Below are 13,099 nucleotides of genomic sequence, written 5' to 3' on the forward strand. Positions count from 1 at the left end.
CAGGTGTGTTTGTTTGAAAAGCATGGCTGGAGTGTGTGAACACATGCCCAAAGAGAGGAGAATGGAGGAGAAGGGATTGGGCATCCCCCCCAGGGGGTAACTTCTCATTTTCTCTCTCTCCCCAATAAGCACACATGCCTTATGACAAAAACCTTATTTTTTTTAAAAAAAAAGGTACATCCACTGGGAAATTGGAGGAATAAGAACACCTTCAGATACTGTCAAGTGTTCTGGCTGTATTTTACCCCTGAATACGAGTATTTGTTGCTATATGTGAGGCTCCATGTGTCTTATCACTGTCTGTCTGTGTGACTTCATCATCAAAATAGTTGTGTATATCCTACGTGTGGCTTAGAAAACTATATTCACTGCCCATCCACTTGAGGCTTCATGATCAGTTAGTGAACGTTCTTCTGGAGTGGAATATAACCAATTCACTTGTCTGTGCATCTCATATTTTAAAACTCCTATAAAAATGCATCGTTTATTGATTACCTTCTACTTTCTATACCAATATAATAGTCCCCTTAGAGCAGGGGTTACAGCTAAAGAAACTTTTAATTTCAAGTAAAACCTCTATCACTTTGATTCCTCTAAGGTTCTGGACATTTATCAGCCGGGCCTCCTGAATCTCCCTCCTCCTGGCCGCCCCCGTCTCTTCTCCTCTCTCTCTGTTCTCTCTTTGGGTGCTCTGATGATTAATTATACTCAGCCGGGCCTCCTGAATCTCCCTCCTCCTGCCCCCCCACCATCTCTTCTGCATTCTCTCTGTTCTCTCTTTGGGTGCTTTGATGATTAATTTTATGTGTCAACTTGATCGGGCTGACGGATGCCCGGATACCTGGTAAAACATTATCTCTAAGTGTGTCTGTAAAGGTGTTTCTGGAGAGACTAACATTTTAGTGGGTAAACTGAGTAGAGAAGACCCACCCTCGCCATGTACACCAGCACCATCTGATTCATCAAGGGCCCAGGTAGAACACAAATCATGAAGAAAGACAAATTTACTCAGTTCTGTAGCTGAAACGTCCATCTTATCCTGCCTTTGGGCATCAGAGCTCCTGGGACTTGGGCCTTTGGACTCTGAGACTTAGACCAGAAGCTTCCCATTTCTCAGGCCTTGGGACTCATACTTAATTACCCAGCCTGCTCTCTGGGTTTTCAGCTTCCACAGGACATAGCATGGGGTATCTTGACCTCTATGACCACATAAGCCAATTCTCACAGGAGATCTCTTACATATCTGTATCTATCCTATTGTCTCTGTTTCTCTAGAGAACCCTGTCAATTCGGATTTCTTCTCATGAAGGTTTTGTTGACCTCTATGACCACATAAGCCAATTCTCACAGGAGATCTCTTACATATCTGTATCTATCCTATTGTCTCTGTTTCTCTGGAGAACCCTGTCAATGCGGGTTTCTTCTCATGAAGGTTTTTTCATCTGTCATCCTGGCTGCCTACAGCTTCTCTTGTCCTGTGGTCTTAGTGCACCTCCATTGCTTCTGACACTGAAGCACCCACCCTTGATTTCAGAAACTTAGTCTCAGATTCCTAATGGTTGGCCATGAGGCCCTGAAGACCCTATGGCGTTCTTAACCTTAGCATGGTCTGATGAAGCTACTCAGCTACTCCGGTCTTCCAGCAAGACTTATATTTCCCTCAACTCTTCTCCTTCCAGTCAGCCACCCAAGTGCCTATCAGCTCTATTTTCAATCTTAACTTTTTCTCTCACTTCTCAGGCCATGGTGGGAGCACCTCCTCACCTGAAGTTCTTTTCTATTAGTATTAGTTTTGGTGGCCATCCGTAGCCATCAGGGTTCTCCTGAGAAACAGAGCTTACAGGAAACTTATATGTATACACACACATAGATTCATTTTAAAAAGCTGGTTTATGCCACTGTAGGGCCTAGCAAACCTGAAATGGATAGGGTAGACCAGTAGGCTGACAACTCGGGTCTGAATTGATGCTGTGGTCTTGAGGCAGGACTTCTTCTCAGGGAAATCTCAGTGTCTATTCTTAAGGCCTTTCAGTGATAGAGACCCATCTGTACTGTCAAGAGTAATCCCCTTTACATTCAGTCAACTGATTGTGGATGTTAACCAGAGCTACAGAATAGCTTCACAGCAACACCTATATTAATGTTTGATTAAATAACCATGTACAGGGACCAGCAGATGGCATAATGGTTACATTGCTGGACTATCACGTAGTTGACCACGGTTTGAGTCCTGGACCCAGCGGCTTAAAACTCACACCAGGCATGTGTGCATGTGTGTCTAAAACCTTGAGAGGAGAAAAGGGAGAAGAGACTGCAGCGTGGCCATCACCCCTGGTGGGTGATTTCTCTCTTTCTGTCTCTCTGGTGAATCCATACACCCTATAGCAAAAAAGTATCTCTCTCTCTAAAAAACAAAAAACAAAACAAAAAAAACAAACAAAAATAAATAAATAAATAAATAACTATATACTGTAACCCAGCCAAACTGACTCATAAAACTAACCATCCTGTCATCTAACTGGTCACCTAAACTTTAACCCCTCCATCTTCTTCCCTTGCCTCTATGCCCCCACTGGTCTTTCCCTCTGAAACGCTGACTCGAGTCTTCATGTTTCAGCCAGTATTCCATGTCACTCTCATCTAGGAATTAGAAACATGGCATGGCATCCAAAATCTTTCTGGTTAGGGCCCCAGGTGCTTACTTTCCAGGAATCTGTGACAGTTGGCGATTACCCCTACCAGAGGGATGGTTATGTGGTCCTTTAATGCCTGATCACTCAGTAGCTTGGAAAGCACCTAGCGCATGGACTCAGCTTAGCCGCAGGGCAGCACTGGGAGGCACCACAGAGCCGAGCACATGGGGGAGAGGGCTATGCAGAAAGTGCTGGTTGGATTCAGTGAGAACTCGTGGACCTCGTCTATGAAAATACATCGATGCATATCTTCAATACGAGAGATGGAGCCAGCAAGTGGCATGGTGGTTAAGGCACTGCATTCCCACATGGCTGACCATGGTTCAAGTCCTAGACCCAACAGCCTGAAAATCACACCAGGCATGCGTGCCCAAAATGCAGAGAGGAGATTGGAGGAGAAGGGATTGTGGTGTGGCCATCGCCCCTGGAGGATGATTTCTCACTTTTCCTCTCTCTGTCTCTCTCCAGTAAGCACATGCACCCTATGGGAAAAAAAAAATCTAAATAATTAATTAATTAATTAAAGTTAAATAAAGAAGAGAGATGGAATACAGAATGCAGTGTCTAGAGAACACTATAATGTGACAACAAATTAGGTCTTATAGGCTCTACTTGTCAAAATATTGGGAAAGCTGTGTTTTCGGTGTGGCACCCCATGCTGTGCAGAGCCCCGGGCTGCGTTCCCCATACATACACCCATCAGAGTCATTACAGCCGACCCGCAATGTCCTCACCAGCTGGTTAGATTCTTTGCCCTTAATTATGTTGGTTTTAGAGACTTGATGATGTTTGCCAAATGCCACTTTCTGTCCACATCCGTGTCTTTGGGAGTCTAAGATGCCTGGATTCCTTTTTCTTTTGAGTGATTAGTAATGAACTACTGTATTTACACCCTGTCTCCTTCCATGAAGAATTCTTAGCAGCTTGCAGAAGATTTGCATGTGTTAAATAATACATGGCTCGGAGACTATAAATGGAAACGGGAGGTTGAAACGAGGGAAAAGGAGACACAGACACCCAGCCCTTGCAGACCCATGTTCCTGCTCCAGAAATGGCTTGAGTTTCTAGGGCCCACTAAGAGAGGGAAGATAGGAAGTCTCGAGTAGGGAGCAAAGATGTCACACCTCAAGGGACACAGAACTCATCTGAGAATTTAGCTTCAAGAACAATTTTGTCACCTGAGAAGGCCTTCGATTTGGGGATATATCCTTTCATTTGTTGCCCTATGCAATATATATATATATATATAATATATATATATATTCACCAAAAATATAATAGCACTATTTTTTTAATCCACTAGCTTGTATTCATCTCATTCACTCATGGTTAAAATCAAGACTTTGGAGACAAAGTACTGAATTCAAATCTCAGCTTTCTTATGGTCTGGCTGTGTGGCCCTAAACAAGTTATTTAACCACTCTGTACACTTTTTTTAAGAGAGCTTTTTTGTTATAGGGCATGTGTGCTCACCATAGAGACAGAGAGAAAAAATGAGAAATGATCCCCCAGAAGCGATAAACACACCTCAATCACTTCTTCATTCTTTTCTTGGGACGATGAGCACATAGTCACACACACCCAATGTGAATTTCAAGTCACCAGGCCTGGGACCCGAACCGTGGTCAGCCACGTAGGAGTCCAGTACCCCTGCTGGGCCCACCAGTCTGTGCTTTAACTTTATCATCTGTAAACTGGCACTTGTTTGGTACCTAGTCACTGGATTGCTGTAAGGATTAGTCATGATCATGTATGTGAATGTTGTCACTGGTATTAGTTTACAGTGCAAGGCATTCTTGGATTTTGTATTTGCATTGAAACCATAGACACAACCCAATGGCCTTAAAATATCAATAGTATTCCTGTCATCACAATGATACTTTATATGAACAAGATAAACATAATCTAATTTGAGGAAGAGGATGAAGTACCACTGTTTCTTCATAGTAAGTCCTTTTATTCACTGGGGCTTGGACCTGTGCTTCGCATTAAGCTATAACAGTGAATATAGGAACCAGCAGTTGGCGTAATGGCTATGTCTCTGGACTTGACCATGGTTCGAGTCCTGGACCCAGTGGCTTAAACTCACGCTGGGCACGTGTGCATGCGTGCCAAAGATCTCAAGAAGAGAATGGAGGAGAAGGGAGTGTGATGTGGCCATCCCCCCTGAGGGGGGGGGGGATTTCTTGCTTTCTGTCTCTCTGTCCTCTCTCTGTATTTCTGGGGAGCACACGTGCCCTGTAGCAAAAACCTCTCCAGAAAAAAAGAAAACAAAACAAAACAGTGACTATGGCCCACTCTTGCTCTCTGAGAATGACTTTTGGGGAAAGCCTTTTTGACTCTGGTAGAAATAAGTCCAGAACGTCCAGCCAAGGGAGGGGCTGCAGGAATCCGGGAAGCCTTTTCAGAGGAGAAGCACTTGTGCCAAGCCTCAGGGTCCCAGGGAACCAGCTCAGTAACATATCAGGAGACCTGAGAGAGAAAGAACAAGATTACAGAATTACAGAGGAAGGCCGTAGCTCTCGAAGACTCACACTCACGGGTCATTTGTTGTGTCTGGGGCACAGGATGTGACCGATAGGAGGGAGCAGTAGTGAGGCAGGTGACAAGGGCAAAGGACTTGGGTGCAGCCACAAGCAATGTAGAGCTTGTCCTGGAGCCCCGGAAGGATGTAAGCAGAAGAGCGTGAAGTCGCACCGTCGCCTCGCTTGCCATTTACAGAGAGCGCTCTGTGTTCTGTCTCCCGCCTAGGACACAGCATGATGGACACCTTGGCTGTAGCCCTGCGCGTGGCTGAAGAGGCCATCGAAGAGGCCATTTCCAAAGCGGAAGCCTATGGCGACAGCCTGGTAGGGCCTCCCCTTCTTTCGAGGGGGCGGTGGGGGGTTGGGGTCCTGGCCACCAAGAAAAAAGAGCAGGTTGTCAGGAAATCAGCGTCATGACAGCCTTGACTAGAATGGTGTCAGGCCTCGCCTGGCCTCCGTGGTCAGGATGTCCTTGAGAAAGCGAGCACCAAGTTCCTCCGAGCCCACCCACAGCACCCACATGTGCTCTTCCCTCCACAGGACAAGCAGAACGAGGCCAGCTACCTGCGTGACCACAAGGAGGAGCTCACGGAGGAACTGGCCACGACAATCCTACAGAAGGTGGGTAGATGGGCCGTCTGGGAGGTTGGTTTTCCCATAGGGCCCAGCCCAAGGTGGCTGATGAGCTGCAGAACAACATGGGGACTGTCCTGGGCACTTGTTCATCTGTGCTTTTTCGCCTTTGCCTTCCGCACCCTGGGGAGCAATGCAGGGCGTTGTGTTACTCTGCACACTCAAGCAGTTTGAATGCAATTGCCCTTCGGGACTGAGCGAGTGAGTGGGAAGCTGGAGCCAGCTCTGATCTACCGAGCAGGCCGCTCTTTGCCTGTTTCCTGGGCTCTGTGTGTGTGTGTGTGTGTGTGTGTGTGTGTGTGTGTGTGCGTGTGTACACACACGCTCAAATGTCCCCTTCCCACACTTCCCAAATAGTCTCCCGCTGAAGACACTTCATAGCCATAGTTGCTACCCGCATGCTGTAAGCTCTCCCTTACACAGTGGTGCCCAGTAATCACAGCTAGGAAACTAACTGCCCCACAACTCTGGTTTTATTTATTTTTTTTAAAGAATTACTTATTTAATTTTATTTATTATCATTTCTTTTTAGAGGTTTTTGCTACAGAGCACGTGCGCTCACCAGAAAGAAAGAGAGAGACAGAGTGACAGAAAGCGAGAAATCACTCCCTGTGGGGATGGCCACGCCTCAATCCCTTCTCCTCCATTCTCCTCTCTGGATTTGGGATAGGCACACACACTCGTCTGGCATCAGTTTTAAGTCACCAGGTCTGAGACTTGAACTGCAGTAGACTACGTGGGTATCCAGCAATATAACCATTATGTCATCTGCTGGTCCCCAAAACTAAGCTCTTCAGTGGCTGAAAAAGTTTCCAGAGCTGGGCCCAGTTCCTCCATATAGCATCTGGAGGCCTCTCCGTTAACTTGCTCTGTTTGTCCCACACCCTCTCCCCAGATCATAAGAAAACAGAAGAATAAAAGCGAGCAGCAGATGGAAGAAGAGCCCGAGTGGTCACAGCCTCCAAGCTGCAGTGCAAAGGTGGCAGCAGGGGAGGGGACCCTAGCCTTCCCAGGAGAGCGCCGAGCTTCCGCCAGCCTCTGGGTGAGTCCCGGGGCCATGCTGCCCACCCACACGGGGCTGGTCTTCCCACAGAGATGGGGGCACGCAGTCTCAGCGTCAGTGGCTGACTCCTGTGCCCTCTGGCCAGCATAAAGGGTGGGGACAGAGCCTGAGAGAGAAAGTGGTGTGAGTGGGGGCCAGCAGGGGTGACACAGCAGAGGCTGAGAGAGAAAACAGATATTGGTGAACGTGATGGTGGATTTTACAGAGACCAATTTAGGCAAAATTAAGATGCCTAATGTTTTTTGTTTCATTTTGTTTTGGTTTTGTTTTGTTTAGAGGTATTTGCTCTAGGGCGTGTGTGTCCGCCAGAAAGACAGAGAGACAGAGAGCGAGAAATCACCCCCCAGGGAGGATGGCCATGCCGCAATCCCTTCTCCTCCATTCTCCTCTTGGGATCTTGGGCACACACGCATATGCGCCCGGCGTGAGTTTTAAGCCACCGGGTCCGGGACTTGAACCGCGGTTGACTACATGGGAGTCCAGCGACATAGCCATTATGCCAACTGCTGGTCCCGGGAGCAGACTTCGTAAAGACAGGCAATCCAGACTGGTGAGCATACCCCCTCCTGCATGAACTCCACAGGTGCTCACCAGTCCCCGGATGTATAGGGGTTACCAGGAGCGTCTTCAGGGCTCCCTCGGAGCTGTACCTTTGGTTTTCCAGCAGAAGCTTCCCTGTCAGCCTGCTGACAGCTGAGTTTCTGCTGCTGTCATGTGTTCAACACCCAGGAGAGGGAAATAAAATCGGTCCTGGCCCTGCAGGACTTGGCACCTGGGTTAGCAAGGCACAGGGGATATGGTTAAGATTGGTTAAAAAGAGATAATGGTGGGACCAACAGCTGGCATAATGGCTATGTCGCTGGACTCCCATGTAGTCGACCGCAGTTCGAGTCCTGGACCCGGTGGCTTAAACTCACGCTGGGTGCATGTGCGTGCGTGCCCAAGATCCCGAGAGGAGAATGGAGGAGAAGGGATTGCGGCGTGGCCATCCCCCCTGGGGAGGGTGGGTGATTTCTCGCTTTCTGTCTCTCTCTGTCTGGCGAACGCACGCCCCCTATAGCAAAAAATAAAAAAAAATAAAAAAAAAAAAAAGGAGATAATGGGAGACGGTTCATAATGGGGCGCAGGATTTAAAGACTGCTCCTGGGAATGTATGTGGAATTCAGAGAAGGGAGAGATCTTCCCGACGACAAAGCGGGGAGCCCCCTAGTGGATGGAGCCGGGGACACAGACCCATCACAGGGCCTGCCGTTCAGACTTGACAGACCTGCCTTTCTGGGTTCAGGCAGCATGTACTTGTCCGTTTGCATTCGGGGAGTCTTACTGAAATTTTATTTAGAGTCAGTTGGGGGGCTCTATGAAGCACCCCACAGACAGCTATGAGCTAAGGGATCAGAGACGAGCGCAGGAGACTGTCTTCGGACCGGATCGGATCTGGATTTGCGCTTGACAGCCCCTGTGACCTCGAACAGTCTCCTGTGTGTAAAACGGGGTTAGTAAGTCCAGCCCGAAGTGCAGCTGTGAGGATTCCCCACGCCATCAACACGGTCTTGACTGTGCACGAGGCCCCGCGCTGGTGCTGCAGGAAAGCCGGGGAGCCCGCAGACGCTCTGCGACTAGTGGGGGAGCAGCTCAGAGACGTGGGAAAGGGCGCAGGTGCACAGGTCCCAGTGAGCGTTACCAAGGGGAGGCAGACCAGAGTGATGGGGCAGCTGGGAGGCCCTAAGGGGGACCAGCAGATAGCATAATGGCTATGTCCCTGGACTCCCATGTAGTCAACCGTGGTTCGAATCTCAGACCCGGTGGCTTCCACTCCCAAGGTCCTGAGAGGAGAATGGAGGAGAAGGGATTGCGGCGTGGCCATCGCCCCAGGGGGATGATTTCTCGCTTTCTGTCTCTCTGTCTCTCTCTGTCTTTCTGGCGAGGGCACGCGCCCTATAGGAAAAACCTCTCAAATAAATAAATAAGAGTAAACTGAGCCCAAACTAACCTGAGCTACTGGAACTCGGATGTCGGCACAAGAACCCCGGTCTCCCAGGCCCAAGCGTTTCCTGCACTCCGCTGTTTGCTGTTTTGCTGGGGCACTCTGGCCATAGAAGGCCCTTTCTCCACCAGATGTTCACCTGGTTTTCTTGCTGTGTTTGTGGTTAAAGCTGGAAATGGCGTTCCTTCCTACTCCTAGAGACTGAGACTCTCAGTGTCACGGGAGGTGTGGACAGAGGGCTCTGTGCCATGAGTCAGGACAGTGGGCACAGCCGTGTTCCAGCAGGACCACAGTGGTGTCTGACCCACCAGCCCGCAGTCCTCAGCCACCGGCCACCACTGGCCGAGAGCAGCTGAAGATACACAGCCGTCTAGCTTCCCCAGGGATCTTCCACTGGGCTCCTCGGCTCCTGGGGGGATATCCGTCCACCATGGATGCAGGCATGGCCGTGGGCTGTTTTCACTCCCAGAGACATTTAGAGGCACAGCCCACAGCCTCCCAGACCCCTGTTTGGTCTGCTGAAGAAATACTTCAAGGATTGATTTGACTTTCTTGTCTGAAAATCCGCCTTGCCAAATACCCGCCTCCCGTGCACGAACTCATGGCTGCAGCTCTGACACCAAGACAATCTCAGTATTTCTGACTTCCTTTTCCCCTAGAAGCAAGTAGCAGAATATGGTTTTGTTTTATTTTGTTTTTGTTTTGTTTTGCCATAGGGGGCGTGCGCTTGCCAGAAAGACAAAGACAGAGAGACAGAAAGTGAGAAATCACCTCCCGGGGGGGATGGTCACGCCGCAATCCCTTCTCCTTCATTCTCCTCTCGGGATCTTGGGCACGCACGCACACATGCCCGGCGTGAGTTTAAGCCACTGGGTCCAGGACTCGAACCGCGGTCGACTATGTGGGAGTCCAGTGACATAGCCATTATGCTAACTGCTGGTCCCAGGGGTCAGTTGTTTCCAAAGCCTCAAGATGCAGTACCCTAGAGGGCACTCGTGTGGGGTTCTGATTCATTTCAATGCCTCTGTGGGTTTGTGTACATATAGCGTTGTCTCCATGAAAACCTGGTGAGCGGTCGATAATGACAATGACAACAGCAGGGGCAATGATAATGATGACAATGACAACACTATTGCGCAGTGCCTAGAGGCATCCGTCTGACTCTACGCCACCTCTATCCCTTTCTATTTGTCTGTCTTTTCTCTTTGTGTCTGTCTCTTCCTCCTTCACATCCACTCTCCCCTGTGGCTGTCATATAGAACTCCAAGACTCTTCAGTATTATTATAAGTGCTGGATTTAATTGTCTGCCTATGGCTGACCCTAAAAATAGAAAACAAAGCTACTTCTCAGTTGTTGATTCACACAAGCGCTCTGAGGATCCTGTTGGCCCAGAACCCTTGACACAGAAAACACCATCTCCCTGGTTTTTATTGCGGGCTCTTTGAGAGCAAAGGCAGATTTGAAGCCAATCGTAGCAACGATGTATCGTTGTAAGGTTGATACCGTTTAGGTAGATGGCAGCATTGCCCACACTGAGTGGGAGGGTATTCAAGGCGACTGGTGATTACACTGGGGATTTGGCCCAAAGCTTCAGAGCCAGGTGGTTCAGATGCCAAGTTACACTGAGTTGGAGCATGTTAGCCAGGAGCTCATGCAAATGGAGGTGATGGGATTATTTGAGTAATCTGCTTTTCCCACCAAGTCTAGGTCTGCACAAGAGGCCGGGCCGATGATATTGTTGGGGCTAGCCTGCATTACAGCGTCGCACATCCATGCAAGGGGCTTTCATGATTGGGCGAGTCCCAGGTCCCCAGCAAAGGCTGGGCAGATGCCCACAGAGGAAGGAGGAGCGCCCCCTAGAGCCAGACAGATGGGAGTGCAGCCCTGCCACTGCCCCTTGACCACCTGTGTGCATTGGGCAATGTATTCCGCCCTGACTTGCTTTACTCCGGTGCACCCGATCAGGCTGAGAGAATGAATGCACTGCACGGCTCGGTGGTAGAACTTAATCTTGGGCAATGTATTCCGCCCTGACTTGCTTTACTCCGGTGCACCCGATCAGGCTGAGAGAATGAATGCACGGCTCGGTGGTAAAACTTAATCATTTCTTCTACGTTGGCCAATATACGCCGGGTACTTTGTCTGTGCCAGGCAGGATACTCATCCCTTAACGTGAGGAAACTGAGGCTGAAGGACCAGCAGTTGGCATAATGGCTACGTTGCTGAACTCCCATGTAGTCGACTGGTTCAAGTCCTGGACCCGGTGGCTTAAACCCACGCCGGGCATGTGTGCGTGTGTGCCCAAGATCCCGAGAGGAGGATGGAGGAAAAGGGATTGCGGCATGACCATCCCCCCTGGGGGTGGGGGATTTCTCACTTTCTGTCTCTCTGTCTCTCTCTGTCTTCCTGGTGAGTGCACGTGCCCTATAGCAAAAGCCTCTCCAAAAAAAAAAAGAAAGAAACTGAGACTGAGAACAGATGAAGGTCCCTCAAGATCCCAGATAGCAGGAGGAGGGCTGGCATTGATCTGCTACCGAGTCCCATCTCTGCATGGCATTGCTGATGTGCCAGCCCTCCAGGGCCCACGGACTCGCCCAGTCATGAGCAGCCCCTTGCATGGGTGTGTGACACTGTAATGCAGCCTAGCCCTAACACATTTCAGCAGTCTGGCCTCTTCTGCAGACCCTAGGGTTGGTAAAAAGCAGGGGAAAGCAGATTACTCCAATAATCCCATTACTCCCCAGGGAGCCAGAGAAGTTGAACTGTAGCTGTGAGTAAACGCATTGCTGCGGCGCCATCTGCTGGGCATAGCCATGAATTGTGGCAAAACCAGGTCTGCATCTCAGAGCTACAACTTTTCCGCCCTAGCTAGAGACTGGGCCAGCTGGGTCCTGGGACCTGTTGGAGACAGTTCTCTTGGGCCTTTTGTGATCGTCAGAGGATAAGTTGTTTTTTTCCTAGTGTGGAACAATGGCCTGAAACTTGATATCCCCAACTCTTGAAAAACAGAACCCAGCTTCCGTTTGGAACCAGAGCAGGACTTTCTGTGGATGATCTTGGCTTCTGTAGAGGGTAGGATAGCATTCGTATCCCGTAAAAATGGACTCCGGCCAGTTTACAGACAGACAGACGCACGTAAAATGCAGCTTGAGCCACTACAATATGAAATAGCGAATGTTTGTTCAGTACTTTGCAGTGAGAAGCTTTGGGGTAGTTTAAAGGGGGCGTCGCTCTGTGAGGCTGCCACAGCTCTACATCCGGAAATGAGACTGTCAGTCCATGAGGCCCAGGAGAAGCTCGTACATCCCCAACTCAGTCACCAACATGGGCCCAAGGGTCACACACGAAAAGCCTTCCCCAGCTCCCAGGACCTCGCTGTGGGAGAGCCGGCCGGCCATGAACATGAAGGCCCAGGCGCTGACAGGAGGGGAAGACTTGCCAAGCCCGGGTGGCATCAGCGCTCAGCGAGGGTCCCTTAGCACGTGAGGTTTTGCTAAAGAAGGATGTCTCCTTCGCTTTTATTTATTTTTCTATTTCTGTTTATTATAAATGTTAATTTTTTTTGCTTTCCATTCCTTTATTCTTTCCTGCATTTCATTGATTCGCAAAATATCTTAATTGATCTAAATATTTTTTATAGCAAGTTCAGCTGATACAGACATATCTATGAACAAAAGTTGACTTCAGGCAGGAAACGCTGTGGGTAGAATGAACATATCATAAAGTAGCACCTAGCTGAGGCTGTATAGCTTACCGTGGTCATTCAATAGGTTTTTTTTAATTATATTTTTTAACTTTAAGAAAGGCAGTTTAGCATTAATAAATCAAAATCAAAACATGTTAAGAGAACTTTACTTCAGACTTAAAGCCAGGAAACAGGTTAGGATTCTGTTTGAATGGTAGGTACATGGGCCTGTCCACAACTCACGAGAGGACAAAACTCCTGAACTCGGGAAAACAAAGCAGAGAAGGTCAGTAATGTTTTAGTCACACAATTCTATTTCACCAGTTCGGGCTCATGCACTTTATCTTCTGTTGGGGTCCAATCTTTCCGTTTAAATTTTGGAACATAACGTTCAACTCTGGACTTGTCCCTACCATTAAGTTGGCCATTTTCTTAGTTGTTTTAGAACTTTCTTTCTTTCTTTCTTTCTTTCTTTCTTTCTTTCTTTCTTTCTTTCTTTCTTTCTTTCTTTCTTT

General features: G+C 48.6%; 1 protein-coding gene across 1 annotated transcript in view; it reads left to right on the forward strand.

Moving 5' to 3' along the window:
• Positions 1–13,099, forward strand: part of MYRIP (myosin VIIA and Rab interacting protein) — a gene marked incomplete in the record, with an annotated part of 307,310 nt that overhangs the window by 197,421 nt on the left and 96,790 nt on the right. Inside the window, 3 exon segments of the mRNA XM_014590459.2 lie at positions 5,445–5,542; positions 5,759–5,839; positions 6,747–6,893. Coding sequence (XP_014445945.1) covers positions 5,445–5,542; positions 5,759–5,839; positions 6,747–6,893 — 326 coding nt within the window.

The sequence above is a fragment of the Tupaia chinensis genome, unplaced genomic scaffold (assembly GCF_000334495.1).
Source record: "Tupaia chinensis unplaced genomic scaffold, TupChi_1.0 Scaffold000451_1, whole genome shotgun sequence".
NCBI lineage: Eukaryota > Metazoa > Chordata > Mammalia > Scandentia > Tupaiidae > Tupaia > Tupaia belangeri.